The sequence below is a fragment of the Bombina bombina genome, chromosome 3, assembly GCF_027579735.1.
Source record: "Bombina bombina isolate aBomBom1 chromosome 3, aBomBom1.pri, whole genome shotgun sequence".
NCBI lineage: Eukaryota > Metazoa > Chordata > Amphibia > Anura > Bombinatoridae > Bombina > Bombina bombina.
Window position 1 is genome coordinate 475,552,379 of NC_069501.1, and position 17,493 is coordinate 475,569,871.

The 17,493-nt window shown below is 41.0% G+C and overlaps 1 protein-coding gene across 1 annotated transcript in view; it reads left to right on the top strand.

Annotated features, from left to right (window-relative positions):
* The window catches only part of SCUBE3 (signal peptide, CUB domain and EGF like domain containing 3), a 237,351-nt gene that overhangs the window by 123,034 nt on the left and 96,824 nt on the right, over positions 1-17,493 (top strand). Inside the window, exons 10-13 of the mRNA XM_053706789.1 lie at positions 4,328-4,444; positions 5,068-5,190; positions 13,574-13,690; positions 16,910-17,005. Coding sequence (XP_053562764.1) covers positions 4,328-4,444; positions 5,068-5,190; positions 13,574-13,690; positions 16,910-17,005 — 453 coding nt within the window. The remainder of the gene's footprint in view (positions 1-4,327; positions 4,445-5,067; positions 5,191-13,573; positions 13,691-16,909; positions 17,006-17,493) is intronic.

Consider the following 17,493-nt stretch of genomic DNA (forward strand, 5'->3'; position numbering starts at 1 on the left):
TTCAGTGGCCCAACAATTTGAAGGCTTGGACCACTTTTTGACATCACTGATGCCTAAGTCAAGAGGACCAACAAGCTATGAAGACCTTAAGTTTTTTCCTCCTAAAAGCAGACAGGTCTGTGATGTTACAACCTTTAAGCAGAATAGCCAGTGACGGCCTTTCGTTTCTATGACCAGAAACTTTAGGTTTTAGTTCACCCAGCCTAAGTCCTGTGAGATTTCTGTAAGTCCTTCAGTGAATGAAGTATAAGTGTCCAAAAATGCCCAAATGCTTTGTGAATGTGGCATTGTAAACAGGAGACTGTCAACACTAATGTTATTGCCTTTTAGATATATCTGCCGCCACCAATTACTCCTCCAGTAAGTGCCTTGATGTACATGCTGAAGTGTTTTTGCAAGCACTGGATGCCTGGGCAAAGATCGATCATTTAGGGTGCAGTGACTTAAAATGGCACACTGCACTTAGTGGATAGTAAAGGGATGTACAACCTAAAACATTTCCTTCATGATTTGGATCAGGGTTCTACAAACCACGGGTCAACACCACTTCCTGGGTAGCAACATCATGTTTAGTGGGTCACAACTTGGGTGTGTATTATATGAGAGTGTGTGGTGTCAGTGTGTGTTTTATGACATTGTGTGGTGCGTGTGTGGTGTGTGTGTTGTATGAGAGTGTGTGGTGTGTGTGTTATATGACAGTGTGTGTGGTGTGTGTGTTATATGACAGTGTGTGTGGTGTGTGTGTTGTATTAGAGTGGTGTGTGTGTTGTTGTATTATAGTGTGTGTTGTATGAGAGTGTGTGGTGTGTGTGTTTTATGACAGTGTGTGTGGTGTGTGTTGTATGAGAGTGTGTTGTATGACAGTGTGTAGTGTGTGTGTTTTATGACAGTGTGTGGTATGTGTGTGTGTGTTGCATTAGAGTGGTGTGTGTGTTGTATTATAGTGTGTAGTGTTGTATTATAGTGTGTGTGTATGTGTTGTATGAGAGTGGTGTGTGTGTGTGTTGTATGAGAATGGTGTTTGTGTGTTGTATTAGAGTGTGTGGTGTTTGTATGGTGTGTGTGTTGTATTAGAGTGTGTGTTTTATGAGATAGTGTGTGTTATTACCTTTTATAATACATTTTAGTTACTTTACCAAAAATTGCAGCTATCTTGTATATTACTTCAGAAATTTTCAGAACAAGCATAAAATAGGGTCACAAAGGTATTTGGTATCATTACACTTGGTCTTGGGAAAAAAAGTTTGAAGGACCCTGCATTAGATAGAGCATGTGATTTTATAGAACTTTCCAAAGTTCTTCTATTATGCAATTTGCTTTTGTATCTTGGTATCATTTGTTGAAAAGCATACCTAGGAAGGCTCAGTAGCAGCAATGCACTACTTTAAGCTAGCTGGTGATTGGTGTCTGCACATAGATGCCTCTTGTCATTCGCTCTCCAGATGTGTTCAGCTAACTCCCAATAATGCATTGCTACTATTTGAACAATGAATACCAAGTGAGTGACGCCCATTTGATAAAAAATTGGGGTTTTAAGTCCCTTTAAAGACGCTAGAAGTTAAAGGGAATGTAATGGATCCTCTAGTAACCCCTCAAATCTAAAGGAACCAACTGTTCATCCTTCTGTTTTTAGCTCCTGGTCTCTTCAAAGAGTCTGCTTAGAGGAGGTATTAAACCCAATCTTAGCCAAGAGGGCTTTGGCAGTTTATTTACCTGCTTTTTAAGGTAGTAATCAAATACTTAGAGAAACTTGGCATTGATTGTAATGTAAATATTTTGTTCCTGTTCGTCAAGCAGTAGCATTTCTCTCTATTTAGGAGAGAAAAACGCAATTGTTCAAATGTAAACTGAACATTCGCCAGTATAAATTTGGATGTCCACCAGGTAAACTAAAGTTGTTGCATTTCTCAAGCATTTTAGAAATGTGTTTTCCAGAACCCATTATACGGAACGTCCTTTGAAACTAATGAATGTGGTATGCAAAATACTTTAGCTTTGGCAAACAATTAATCTGACTTGAAGCAGAAAAGAAAGTAGTATTTCCAAAATTTAAGTTACTACCCATTGAAAAGTTTACGGGCACATGATAAATAACCAGCCATTACAAGTGGCGGGTTATTGCTACCGCAAGCTCATGGTAGCAATTAGCACTCATAAAATTAACCATTGATCAGATCTCTGGTTAATTTTATAAATGTCTCCCAATGGCCCCCAAAATAGTAATAGTGTGCTTTATTTTTATTTATTTTTAAAAAGTAGCATTTTTCATTTTTTATTAAATTTATTTTTATTATTATCAGGTATACGCTGTCGGCATTTAACATTGCACAAGCATTTCTGGTGAAATGCGTGTGTAATGCTGCCCCCTGCACATTTGTGGCCAATCGGCCGCTAGCAGGGGATATCAATCATCCCGATTGTATCTGATTGGGGTGATTGCTGTCCGCCACCTCTGAGTTGGCTATGAGTTAAAGACGACCACTGCTTCTTAATTTTTTTGTTTCCGGCGAGCCTGAAGGCTTGCGCGGAAACAGCTGCATCCGCAGCATAATAAATCTACTCCTTAGTCTTTTATTAGTTCAGTGCTGGACTCAGTGAAGAAGGCCTGGGATTAGCAAGGCTCCCCCAGCACACTAGAGGTAAGTATAAACCAACCGGTGAAATTTTTCACTTGCAGCAAAGGAATACATTTATTTTAACGAAAAATGTAAACAAATACTGAAAAACAATTTGAATACCAAATTGTGCAGCAAATGATTATTCTGAAAACTAAATTTTCAGAATACTTGTTACAAATAATTAGTCCAAAACAAATTATTCGCTGCTACACGTCTACTGATTACCAACACCCAAATACACCAATAATAAAATATTTCTGTTTTTCTTGCAATCACCAGTAATGATATGCAGTTGTTGTTTTTTTTCATGAATCTTAGCTAAAAATGCTTGGGTATTAAGAATGCATTACCACACTTCCATTTCCTTAAGTCATGCTAACCATTTTCATAAACAAGTAGATCCCATCTCATCTAAGTCTTGTGTTAGTCCGTCACCATATGAGGTTGTCCGTTTGTTGGTAGTTGGTGAAGAAAAGAGACTTTAGAATTTTCTGTATCTCACTTGGTGTGGAACACCAACAAACTGGGGTGCAGTTTGGAATCATGTGAGGACCTAGATAAATTTGGTTTCCTCATGAGATCTCAGTCTTCGTTCAACTTCCTGGAAGTAAGAGTTATGTTTCTGGGAGTCTTGAGTCTAGCATGGTGTTCAAATCAATCTACAATGGGAAAGGCTTTGCAGAACTGAGATTATTGTTCTCACATTTTGTTCTAATCACTCATAATTATTGGGATGCTTTTCTTCACAGATTTCATGTAGTTGGAGCTCTTAAGTACTATCTGGAATTTGTTATGGTTCTGAAAGAATGATAAACTCTTTTTGTTTATTTAATTTTGGTGTATGAGTTGAAGAAAAACCTTTTAAGGTGAAGGAGCTCTCTACTAGGGCTATGGCTTCCTCTTTGTCTCATTGCTATGAGCCTCAGTTGGAGATCTTTGCAAGGCAGTCGGTCAATTAGTTCACTCTACATACTGCAACTAAATTTTAATAGTTCAATGTCCGTACCCTCAAATGTATCCATATTTGCAATATAAATACATGAAAAGAAGTTGTTAGAATAGTTTGAAACTAACAGGAAATAGATTATTGTGCACACCTTATCCATAGAGATAGACTATTCAATGAATGATGACTCCCATAACTCTAATGAGGGACTGGGCTATCACCAGGACAGGAAAATCCATTTGCATGGATGCATTTGAATTTGAAATAGAAGCATTTTTTCAATATACTTGTGCTTCTAGTAAAAGTGGTTACTGTGTTTTTGCGGCATATCCACATATCCTGTGAGGCTCCGTGCACCGGTATTCAAACACCTCACCTGCTCAGAGAGTCAGCAGCGGCTTTTATGACACAAATTACCTCTACACAGAAGTAATACAAACCCTCACCAGCTTTCTAAGCATACATGGTGTTTGAATACTGATGCATAGGCCCCCACAGGATATGTGCATATGCCGCAGAAAAACAGTGATACCTTTTACTAGAAACATTTTTGCTAATGGGGGTATATTTGAAAGTTGCTTTTATTTCAAATTGAAATGAACCCATGCACATTTCAAATTTTGTTTCCTTTTAATTTGTAGAGAGAGTCAACACAAAAAATGCACAAAGTCTGTGAAATTTAAAAGCTGTTAATCAATAGAAGTTGTTATTCTTGAATCCCATGACATTCCCTTCCTTCTAACTCTAAGTTAATCCTTTTCAGACATTGATGAGTGCTCCTTTGATCGGACATGTGACCACATCTGTGTTAACTCCCCTGGAAGCTTCCAATGCCTGTGTCACAAAGGCTATGTCCTCTATGGACTCACTCACTGTGGAGGTAAACTCGCTGATTTTGTACCTTTGGGCAATTTCTGTCTGTTTGATCCTAAGGAAGACACTAGTATCACGGGCATGGGTGTTCATGACAATGTTGTTCAAGCATAAAAGTTTTTTTTTTTTCTTATTTACAACGTTTCTTAGCAACTATGTTTGTGACAATTTTTTCCAAGTTTTGTGACTGACAGTGAAATAATAACAAAAGTGTCCTTTCTGTTTAAAGGAACATGAAACCCCCATTTTTTCTATTATGATTTAGAAAGAGCATGCAATTTTAAACAACTTTCTAATTTACTTCTATTATCTAATTTGCTTAATTTTTTTGATATCCTTTGCTGGAAAGCATATCTAGATCTAGGCTCAGTAGCTGCTGATTGGTGGATGCACATAGATGCCTCGTGTGATTGGCTCACTTATGTGCATTGCTATTTCTTCAACAAAGGATATCTAAAGAATGAAGCAAAATAGAAAATAGAAGTAAATTGGAATGTTGTTTAAAATTGTATTCTCTATCTGAATAATGAAAGAAAAATTTGGGGTTTAATGTCACTTTAAGTGTTAAAGATATAGTGGACTTTATAAGAAAATTTAGTTCACTAAACCAGAAAACAAATCTTTCCACAGACGTGGATGAATGCAGTATTAACAAAGGAGGCTGTAAATACGGCTGTGTCAACACCCCAGGAAGTTATGAGTGCATTTGTCCCCCTGGTTTTAGACTGCACTGGAATCGCAAAGATTGCATAGGTGAGTTTCCTAGCTATTTGTGTAATAAACACAAAATAAAAGTTTCTCTGGTTTTACTATTTAGAACTACGTGTTTGAGTAAAATTAACATTTTTGTATCCTATATAATAAATGGCCAAGTATGTTTGTCAGATGCAGTCATGCGCAGTAGAGACTGTACGTGACAAACATACCTGGCCGTTTGGATCCTGACACTCAGCACTCAGAGCAAGGCTGAAGCGGAGTGTCAGGGGGCATGGCCGACGGGAGCGTCGCGATGGGGCGTGGCTGGGCGCTGCGAGGGACTTGGCCGGGCACGGCGAGGGACGTGGCCGGGCGCGGTAAGGGGCGTGACAGGGTGGGTGTTGCCGTGATGGGGCGTGGCCGGGCGGGGTGCCGCGATGGGGGTGTGGCCAGAGAGGCAAAGGGTTTGAAAGACAGAGCCAGAGAGGGAGCAAGAGAGGGGGTGAGAAGGGCCAAAGTGGGGGGAGAGAGCCAAATAGAGAGGGGGAGAGAGCCAAATAGAGGGGGGAGAGAGAGCCAAAGAGGGGGAAGAGAGAGAGCAAAAGAGGAAAGAGAGCCAAAGAGGAGAGAGCAAAAGAGGAAAGAGAGCAAAAGAGGGGAGAGAGCCAAAGAGGGGGGGAGAGAGAGCCAAAGAGGGGGAGAGAGAGAGCAAAAGAGGAAAGAGAGCAAAAGATTAAAGAGAGCCAAAGAGGAAAGAGAGCCAAAGAGGAGAGAGAGCAAAAGAGGGGAGAGAGCAAAAGAGGGGGGAGAGAGAGCCAAAGAGGGGGGAGAGAGAGCCAAAGAGGGGGGAGAGAACAAAAGAGGGGGCAGAGAGAGCAAAAGAAGGGGGAGAGAGCCAAATAGGGGAGAGAGAGAGCAAAAGAGGGGAGAGAGACCACAAAGGAGAGGGGGAGAGAGCACAAAAGAGAAGGGGAGAGAAAGCAAAAGAGAGGGGGGAGAGAGAGAGCAAAAGAGAGGGGGGAGAGAGAGCAAAAGAGAGGGGGGGGAGAGAGCAAAAGAGAGGGGGGAGAGAGCAAAAGAGAGGGGGAGAGAGCAAGGGGTGGGACTGCTGTACTGCAAAAATGGCCCGTGTACACGGGCTTTAGTACTAGTTGTTCTATAAATGACTGACAACATTTATCCCAAATAAAAATATTGTCATTGAAAGAATTTATTTGCAGAAAATTACAACTGGTCAAAATAACAAAAATAAATATGCAATGTTTCCAGTCCTCCAATAGTGCAAAGAAAACAAGCTCATAATCATTTTTTTTAACAACACAATACTAATGTTTTAACTTAGCAAGAGGTCAGAAATCAATATTTGGTGGAATAACCCTGATTTTCACAGCCTTCATGCGTCTGGCATGCTCTCAGCCAATTGTTCACATTGCTGTTGTTGGGTGACTTAATACCACTCCTGGTGCACAAATTCAAGCATCTTGGCTTTGTTTGATGACTTGTAACCATCCATCTTCCTCTTGATCACATTCCAGAGGTTTTCGATGTGGTTCAGGTCTGGAGATTGGACTGGTCATGACAGGGTCCTGATCTGGTCGATTTTCATCTGCACCTTGATTGACCTTGCTGTGTGGCATGGAGCATTGTCCTGCTGGAAAAAAAAACAATCCTTAGAGTTGGCAAACATTGTCAGAGCAGAACGAAGCAAGTTTTCTTCTAGGATAACCTTGTACATGACTTAATTCATACGTCCTTTTACAAAGATAAATCTGATAAAACTTTTTTTGTTATTTTGACCAGCTGTCATTTTCTTCAAATAAATGCTCTAAATGACAATATTTGTATCTGTAATTTCGAAGAAATGTTGTCAGTAGTTTTGCATTGGTCTCTTAATTTTTTTCAGAGCTGTTTTTTTCAGAGCACGGGCCAAAATGTGTAAGGCCATGTATGTTTGTAGCTGCCCAACTCCCTCCCACCTCTCTACCCTCTGATCCCCCCATCCACTCGGATCCTCTCTCCCTCATCCCCTCTCCCACTGTAAAAAAATAATAATTCTGTAGCATAGCGGTTACACCCACTGCTTCCCCCTCCAACCCCCCTCCAGCGATGTGCTGCCCACCCACCCCCCTCCTAACCCTCCCGGCGATGGTCGTCACAGCCTTTGTCAACATTTTTTTTGCTGTAGTGGTCCCAGCCACTCCCGCCTGCCTCCAGCGAGGTGCTGCCCACTCGCCTCCCTCCTAACCCTCCTGGCGCTGGTCGTCACGGTCCTTTGGGAACATTTAGCGCTAATATTTCTCTTGTTAAGTGTATTCAGTCCACGGGTCATCCATTACTTATGGGATTATATCTCCTTCCCAACAGAAAGTTGCAAGAGGATCACCCAAGCAGAGCTGCTATATAGCTCCTCCCCTCACATGTCATACCCAGTCATTCTCTTGCAACTCAACTAGATAGGACGTTGTGAGAGGTCTGTGGTGTTTTTTATACTTAGTTTATTTCTTCAATCAAAAGTTTGTTATTTTAAATGGCACCGGAGTGTGCTGTTTGTTCTCAGGCAGTATTTGGAAGAAGAATCTGCCTGCGTTTTCTATGATCTTAGCAGAAGTAACTAAGATCCACTGGCTGTTCTCGCACATTCTGAGGAGTGGGGTAACTTTCAGAAAGGGAATAGCGTGTGGGGAATCCTGCAAACAAGGTATGTGCAGTAAATTATTTTTCTAAGGAATGGAATTGACTAAGAAAATACTGCTGATACCGATGTAATGTAAGTACAGCCTTAAATGCAGCAGCGTCTGGTATCAGGCTGATGAATGTATGTACAATAAGTAATTTTCTAAGGAATGGAATTTGACTAAGAAAATACTGTTAATACTGAAGTATTGTATAAGCCTTAACTGCAGTAGAAGCGACTGGTAGCAGGCTTATTAATAACACTACCTAACTTTTAAAGTGTATGTTTAAAAGGTTTACTGGCATGTTATTCGTTTTTTGTGAGGTACTTTGGTGATAAATCTTTTTGGGGCATGATTTTCCACATGGCTGTTGTTTTTTTCTACATAGAAACGGTTAACTGAGGTTTTCCCACTGTTGTAATAGGAGTGGGAGGGGCCTATTTTAGCGCTTTTTTGCGCAGTAAAAATTCAGTTTTCAGTCTTCCTGCTTCTTCCTCCTTGATCCAGGACGTCTCTAGAGAGCTCAGGGGTCTTCAAAAGTCATTTTGAGGGAGGTAATCAGTCACAGCAGACCTGTGACAGTGTGTTTGACTGTGATAAAAACGTTAATTGTTAAATTGATTATCCGTTTTTGGGTATTAAGGGGTTAATCATCCATTTGCTAGTGGGTGCAATGCTTTGTTAACTTAATACATTTACTGTGAAAATTTGGTTGCTATAACTGATTTGGTTCATTGTTATTTCAACTGTGACGATTTTTTTGTGCTTCTTAAAGGCGTAGTAGCGTTTTTTATATTGCTTGTAAATTTATTTGAAAGGATTTTCCAAGCTTGCTAGTCTCATTGCGAGTCTGTTTAAACATGTCTGACACAGATGAATCTGTTTGTTCACTATGTTTGAAGGCCAATGTGGAGCCCCACAGAAATATGTGTACTAGATGTATTGATGTCACTTTGAATAAAAGTCAATCTATATCTGTAAAGAAATTATCACCAGACAACGAGGGGGAAGTTATGCCGACTAACTCTCCTCACGTGTCAGTACCTTCGCCTCCCGCTCAGGAGGCGCGTGATATTGTGGCGCCAAGCACATCAGAGAGGCCCATACAAATCACTTTGCAAGACATGGCTGCTGTTATGACAGAGGTATTATCTAAATTGCCTGAATTAAGAGGCAAGAGCGACAGCTCTGGGTTAAGGACAGAGCGCGCTGATGGGAGAGCCATGTCTGATACTGCGTCACAATTTGCAGAACATGAGGACGGAGAGCTTCATTCTGTGGGTGACGGATCTGATCCAGGAAGACCGGATTTAGAGATTTCTAATTTTAAATTTAAGCTTGAGAACCTCCGCGTATTGCTAGGGGAGGTATTAGCGGCTCTGAATGATTGTAACACGGTTGCAATTCCAGAGAAAGTATGTAGGTTGGATAGATACTTTGCGGTACCGGTGTGTACTGACGTTTTTCCTATACCTAAAAGGCTTACAGAAATTATTAGCAAGGAGTGGGATAGACCCGGTGTGCCCTTTTCCCCTCCTCCGATATTTAGAAAAATGTTCCCAATAGACGCCACCACACGAGACTTATGGCAGACGGTCCCTAAGGTGGAGGGAGCAGTTTCTACTTTAGCTAAACGTACCACTATCCCTGTGGAGGATAGTTGTGCTTTTTCGGATCCAATGGATACAAAATTAGAAGGTTACCTTAAGAAAATGTTTGTTCAACAAGGTTTTATCTTACAGCCCCTTGCATGCATTGCGCCTGTCACTGCTGCTGCGGCATTCTGGTTTGAGTCTCTGGAAGAGGCCATTCGCACAGCTCCATTGGATGAGATTATGGCCAAGCTTAAAGCACTTAAGCTAGCTAATGCATTTGTTTCTGATGCCGTTGTACATTTAACCAAACTAACGGCTAAGAACTCCGGATTCGCCATCCAGGCGCGCAGAGCGCTATGGCTTAAATCCTGGTCAGCTGACGTGACTTCTAAATCTAAATTGCTTAATATTCCTTTCAAAGGGCAGACCTTATTTGGGCCCGGCTTGAAAGAAATTATTGCTGACATTACTGGAGGTAAGGGTCATACTCTTCCTCAGGACAGGGCCAAATCAAAGGCCAAACAGTCTAATTTTCGTGCCTTTCGGAACTTCAAGGCAGGAGCAGCATCAACTTCCTCCGCTACAAAACAGGAAGGACCTGTTGCTCGTTACAGACAGGGCTGGAAAGCTAACCAGCCCTGGAACAAGGGCAAGCAGGCCAGAAAGCCTACTTCTGCCCCTAAGACAGCATGAAGAGAGGGCCCCCTATCCGGAAACGGATCTAGTGGGGGGCAGACTTCTCTCTTTGCCCAGGCTTGGGCAAGAGATGTCCAGGATCCCTGGGCGTTGGAGATCATATCTCAGGGATACCTTCTGGACTTCAAAGCATCTCCCCCACAAGGGAGATTTCATCTTTCAAGGTTATCAGCAAACCAAATAAAGAAAGAGGCATTTCTACGCTGTGTGCAAGACCTCTTAGTAATGGGGGTGATCCACCCAGTTCCGCGGACGGAACAAGGGGAAGGGTTTTACTCAAATCTGTTTGTGGTTCCCAAGAAAGAGGGAACCTTCAGACCAATCTTGGACCTAAAAATCTTAAACAAATTCCTAAGAGTTCCATCATTCAAAATGGAAACTATTCGAACCATCCTACCCATGATCCAAGAGGGTCAATACATGACCACGGTAGACATAAAGGATGCCTACCTTCATATACCGATTCACAAAGATCATTATCGGTACCTAAGATTTGCCTTTCTAGACAGGCATTACCAGTTTGTAGCTCTTCCCTTCGGGTTGGCTACGGCCCCGAGAATCTTTACAAAGGTTCTGGGCTCACTTCTGGCGGTTCTAAGACCGCGAGGCATAGCGGTGGCTCCGTATCTAGACGACATCCTGATACAGGCGTCAAGCTTTCAAATGGCCAAGTCTCATACAGAGATAGTTCTGGCATTTCTGAGGTCGCATGGGTGGAAAGTGAACGTGGAAGAGAGTTCTCTATCACCACTCACAAGAGTCTCCTTTCTAGGGACTCTTATAGATTCTGTAGAGATGAAAATTTACCTGACGGAGTCCAGGTTATCAAAGCTTCTAAATGCTTGCCGTGTCCTTCATTCCATTCCACGCCCATCAGTGGCTCAGTGCATGGAAGTAATCGGCTTAATGGTAGCGGCAATGGACATAGTGCCATTTGCGCGCCTGCATCTCAGACCGCTGCAATTATGCATGCTAAGTCAGTGGAATGGGGATTACTCAGATTTGTCCCCTCTGCTAAATCTGGACCAAGAGACCAGAGATTCTCTTCTCTGGTGGCTTTCTCGGGTCCATCTGTCCAAGGGTATGACGTTTCGCAGGCCAGATTGGACGGTTGTAACAACAGATGCCAGCCTTCTAGGTTGGGGCGCAGTCTGGAACTCCCTGAAGGCTCAGGGATTATGGACTCAGGAGGAGAAACTCCTCCCAATAAATATTCTGGAGTTGAGAGCAATACTCAATGCTCTTCTAGCTTGGCCTCAGTTAGCAACCCTGAGGTTCATCAGATTTCAGTCGGACAACATCACGACTGTGGCTTACATCAACCATCAAGGGGGAACCAGGAGTTCCCTAGCGATGTTGGAAGTCTCAAAGATAATTCGCTGGGCAGAGTCTCACTCTTGCCACCTGTCAGCGATCTACATCCCAGGCGTGGAGAACTGGGAGGCGGATTTTCTAAGTCGCCAGACCTTTCATCCGGGGGAGTGGGAACTTCATCCGGAGGTCTTCGCTCAACTGATTCATCGTTGGGGCAAACCAGATCTGGATCTCATGGCGTCTCGCCAGAATGCCAAGCTTCCTTGTTACGGATCCAGGTCCAGGGACCCGGGAGCGGCGCTGATAGATGCTCTTACAGCCCCTTGGGTCTTCAACATGGCTTATGTGTTTCCACCATTTCCGATGCTCCCTCGACTGATTGCCAAGATCAAACAGGAGAGAGCATCGGTGATTCTGATAGCACCTGCGTGGCCACGCAGGACCTGGTATGCAGACCTAGTGGACATGTCGTCCTGTCCACCGTGGTTCCTACCTCTGAGGCAGGGCCTTCAAATACAAGGTCCTTTCAAACATCCAAATCTAATTTCTCTGAGGCTGACTGCATGGAGATTGAACGCTTGATTCTATCAAAGCGTGGCTTCTCGGAGTCAGTTATTGATACCTTAATACAGGCACGGAAGCCTGTTACCAGGAAAATTTACCATAAGATATGGCGTAAATATTTATATTGGTGCGAATCCAAGGGTTACTCATGGAGTAAGGTTAGGATTCCTAGGATATTGTCTTTTCTACAAGAAGGTTTAGAAAAGGGTTTATCTACTAGTTCGTTAAAAGGACAGATTTCTGCTCTGTCTGTTCTCTTACACAAACGTCTGGCAGAAGTTCCAGACGTCCAGGCTTTTTGTCAGGCTTTGGCTAGGATTAAGCCGGTGTTTAAGACTGTTGCTCCTCCGTGGAGCTTAAACTTGGTTCTTAAAGTTCTTCAAGGGGTCCCGTTTGAACCCCTTCATTCCATTGATATTAAGCTTTTATCTTGGAAAGTTCTGTTTTTGATGGCTATTTCCTCGGCTCGAAGAGTCTCTGAGTTATCGGCCTTACATTGTGATTCTCCTTATCTGATTTTCCATTCAGACAAGGTAGTTCTACGTACTAAACCTGGGTTTTTACCTAAGGTAGTTTCTAACAGGAATATCAATCAGGAGATTGTTGTTCCATCATTATGTCCTAATCCTTCTTCAAAGAAGGAACGACTTTTGCATAATCTGGACGTAGTCCGTGCCCTGAAGTTCTATTTACAGGCAACTAAAGATTTTCGTCAAACTTCTTCTTTGTTTGCCGTGTACTCTGGACAGAGGAGAGGTCAAAAAGCTTCGGCAACCTCTCTCTCCTTTTGGCTTCGTAGCATAATACGTTTAGCCTATGAGACTGCTGGACAGCAGCCCCCTGAAAGAATTACAGCTCATTCCACTAGAGCTGTGGCTTCCACCTGGGCCTTTAAGAATGAGGCCTCTGTTGAACAGATTTGCAAGGCTGCAACTTGGTCTTCACTTCACACTTTTTCAAAATTTTACAAATTTGACACTTTTGCTTCTTCGGAGGCTGTTTTTGGGAGAAAGGTTCTACAGGCAGTGGTTCCTTCCGTTTAAGTTCCTGCCTTGTCCCTCCCATCATCCGTGTACTTTAGCTTTGGTATTGGTATCCCATAAGTAATGGATGACCCGTGGACTGAATACACTTAACAAGAGAAAACATAATTTATGCTTACCTGATAAATTTATTTCTCTTGTAGTGTATTCAGTCCACGGCCCGCCCTGTCTTTTAAGGCAGATTTAAAATTTTAATTAAAACTCCAGTCACCACTGCACCCTATGGTTTCTCCTTTCTTGTCTTGTTTCGGTCGAATGACTGGATATGACATGTGAGGGGAGGAGCTATATAGCAGCTCTGCTTGGGTGATCCTCTTGCAACTTCCTGTTGGGAAGGAGATATAATCCCATAAGTAATGGATGACCCGTGGACTGAATACACTACAAGAGAAATAAATTTATCAGGTAAGCATAAATTATGAATTATGTTTTTTGCGCTTCACATGTAATTTAGGCGATAATATGAACAGGAGCAGCACGGCAGTCAACCTAATACAAACAATAAAGAGAACAGCAAAAAAAGGCAAACACTGAATATAACTTCTTCCCCCAGATTTGATGAAGTGTCCTCCTGTTATCAATACCCCTCGTGCCTCTCTTATGTGCAGTCGTAATGGGAAGAAGGAAACCTGCTCACTCAGCTGCATCACTAAAGCTTTGTTCCTGCCAGGTAACCCATCTTTATATTTTTTATGCCTTCACCTTTATTATCTTTGGAACTACAATTAGAGAAAGATAAATATATAGCTAGAAATAATATAAATAGTATTGTCAAAGACTGTGATTAATGCTCATTCAGATATGAAAGAACAAGGAAATTCATGGTTTCAGTAATTACCAACATGCAGCATGCAAACTACACAACACACAAAGAGTTCCTCATTTAACAACAACGTTTTGTGGGAAAAGCATAGAGTTTATATTTAAAATTTCCATTGCGCAAGATCTTAAACTCTACCGTTATCATTGATTTTTTTACATTTTAATCTCCCAAGATTTAAAAATATATATATATATATATATATATGATCAAACAATTCATAAAGTCTTGACTGTAGTGAACCAGGAACCTTGACAACATGCATATGAGTTGTGGTTTTATTTTTAGCTTTAGGACATTTCATGTGTATTCTGATCCATGATTATTAAGAAGATTATCTTGAGAAGAATTTGAACCAGGTGCTTTGTCTCCTGATAATTTATGTAGCATTTTTATTTTTCATTTAATGGCATCTCATACATTGTTTCTCGGCGACAGTCCTAAAGGAACCCTAATAGGACCAATGTAAGATGTCCCTCCTGATCTGTTCAGTAGTTCAAATTGTTGTAAACGTCTCAAATGCATTCAAGCAGGTAAATGCATTTGAATCTGGTCTGTTAGAACTCCATGAGAACACTGAGATAGAGAATTAAAGGGACAGTCTACCATAGAACTGTTATTGTTTTAAAAGATAGATAATCCCTTTATTACCCATTCCCCAGTTTTGCATAACCAACACAGTTATATTAATACACTTTTTACCTCTGTGATGACCTTGTATCTAGGAACCTTCTTCCAGCCCCCTGATCACATGACTGTGACTGTTTATTATCTATTGACTTAATGTTAGCATTGTTTTGTGCTAAATCTTAAATAACTTTCTGTGCCTAAACACAGTGTTATCTATATGGCCCACGTGTACTTTCTGTCTCTTTGTGTTGAAAAGAGATTTAAAAAGCATGTGATAAGAGGCAGCCCTCAAAGGCTTAGAAATTAGCATATGAGCCTACCTATGTTTAGTTTAAACTAAGAATACCAAGAGAAAAAAGCAAATTTGATGATAAAAGTAAATTGGAAAGTTAATTAAATTAAAAGTCCTATCTGAATAATGAAAGTTTAATTTATACTAGACTGTCCCTTTAAACACTTATATTTATGACACAAAGGTAAATGTATTAATAAATGTAGGTCCCGGTGGAAATTATTTTCCTAGACTTGTTTATGGTTGTACTATGCATCAAAATAGTTTTTGACCCATCAGTTAGATCTCATTCTAAAATTTCTGAATATGATTTTTATTGTTGAAAACAATAATCTTAGTCTTGTAAAAAGAAAACATATTTGGTGTAAAAACTTCCATGTTTAGGAACCATACAAGTTAGATATCACATGGTCTTTGCCTGAACAGGCCCCTGAAATTATACATAACATAAGACACATTCCTAAAATCTGTAACTTGACCAATGAGCCCAAATTGAAATATGCTATCTCAGATCATTTTAACTTTCAAAATGACCATAACAGTTACATTGAATGGGCTCGCTCAATTCTAAATTCCAATACCACTATAAGACAAAAATCAAATTATAGTCTTAAATAAAAGTCATCCAAAAATATAATTTAAAAGTTAAGAGATGAGTTTGTATTGAAAAACACATGTGCATGTGTTTATTTAGGAACCTTACATTAAACCTAAACTTTTAGACTTGACCCCCGAGTCGTCAAATTCTCGTCTCCTTATACATAAAATTCTACCTTACACACTTTACCCCATAAATTAATACAATGGCACTTGCTCTTTGTAGTAATATTCTGGATACAGCCTTTTATTAAATAAATGTTTAAAACACATAAATAAATACAACTCTTCAGAACCATATATAGACTTTATTAACTAGCCCCAATCTTACATCTTTTATTCTTCATTTTCCCTTGACCAGGCCGTATTCTAGGATCAACTGGACTTAGATAAGTCTGTGGCCTTTTCCACCCAAAGCTCAAAGGGACCCTATGCCCAAGGAGCTAATTAACCTGCTCTCCCACCCCGAGGGGAGGTTAACCCAACCACTTATGGCCGTAGTCCAGTTACTGACGTGAAGGGACTAGCACCTGCCAAATGCTGTGACAATTAAACTTTGCAAACAAATGGGAGGGAGGGTAAAATGCTGCCATTATTATTTTTTGGCTCTATAACTTGTTGAGCCTGCCCTGCCTTATTTACCCTTTATCTCTTCTCCACCCCTTAGGGGCCTTCTCCTACGTAGGGGCCTGTCTCCTCCCAGGGGTTAAAGGCCCTGTCCCCCTATGCTCCGCTGTGTACAGGGGCTAACTTTATGTCTATAAATTTAAAAATTGCGCTATGATTTTGGCTGAAGCCTTGTCTTAAACTTCTCCTATCTGAATCTAAGTAAATGAGGTAGATTTATTTAGCAGCAGAATGCTGCTTTCTACCCGGCGAGCTGGAAACATAAGTTAAGAAACATAAGAAGTTAAGAAGCAGTTAAGAAGTTAAGACCGCTGCTCAACTTATCCGACACCTTTTAGTAGACAGACTGCAATCATCCCGATCCGATCGGGATGATTTACACCCCCTGCTAGTGGCCAATTGGCTGCAAATGGGCTGCGGGCGGCATTACACAAGCATTTCACCAGAAATGCTTGTGCAATGTTAAATGCCGACAGCGTATGCTGTCGGCATTTAGCGATGCCGGGAGGACATGATTCGCTACAACGAATCATGTCAGCCCACCATTTGGTAAGTCAGCCTCAAAGACCCAAGTTAAGTAATTGGCACAAATTACATCTGGTCAAAACCTTTTTATTTGCTTTGCAAAAGCCTGGAAGACCATCCGAATAATCAAAAAGCAAAAGACTAAAATTTGTAGAGAGTATTTTTGAAAATATTTCTAAAATAGCATGTGGTGTGTATGAATCTTGTTGTAATCTTTACAACTGGTAGAAACAGCATAAATCTCCATTTATAATGGTTATTGTTGTTACTACCAGTTGTTTACATTTACAATTGGATTAGAAATCTTCACCCCCTACCCATTTCTCCACAGGTCTCTTTGAACATACTTCCAACAACATATTTACAACTTTCACATATCTCTCTTTTTTAATTTGCAGAATCGGACAGTAGCTACATGTTAAGTTGTGGAAATCTAGGACTCAGACCCGGGACCACCTCAAAACAAACAAGCAATAGCAGCCAGCACTGCATTGGTAACAAAATACTATATCCTGTAATTCACCAAATATTCACCTGTATGACTCAAACTATAATATTATTTGTAAATAAACTGGTGTCCTGAAGGGCACATGATAGCCTTGATGACTTTAACTTCTGCCCCCATCCTTTGTTCTATCCATGATTAATGGTTTCATAGGTACAAAATGGCAGCAGTATGGTTTTATATATATATATATATATATATATATATATATATATATATATATATATATACATATATTCTTAGCTCATTGTCCTATTCTACACCTATACCCCCCTCCCCTATAATTTCCTATGTTCCACACACAATGGGGCTCAAGCTCCGAATGGAGCTTGATGCCCCTGTTTCCGCGCCGGAAACAGTAGTTAGGAAGCAGCGGTCTGAAGACCACTGCTCCATAACTTGTCCGCTGCCTCTGAGGCTGCGGTCTTCAATCCGCCCGATCCTATACAATCAGGCTGACTGACACCCCCTGCTAGA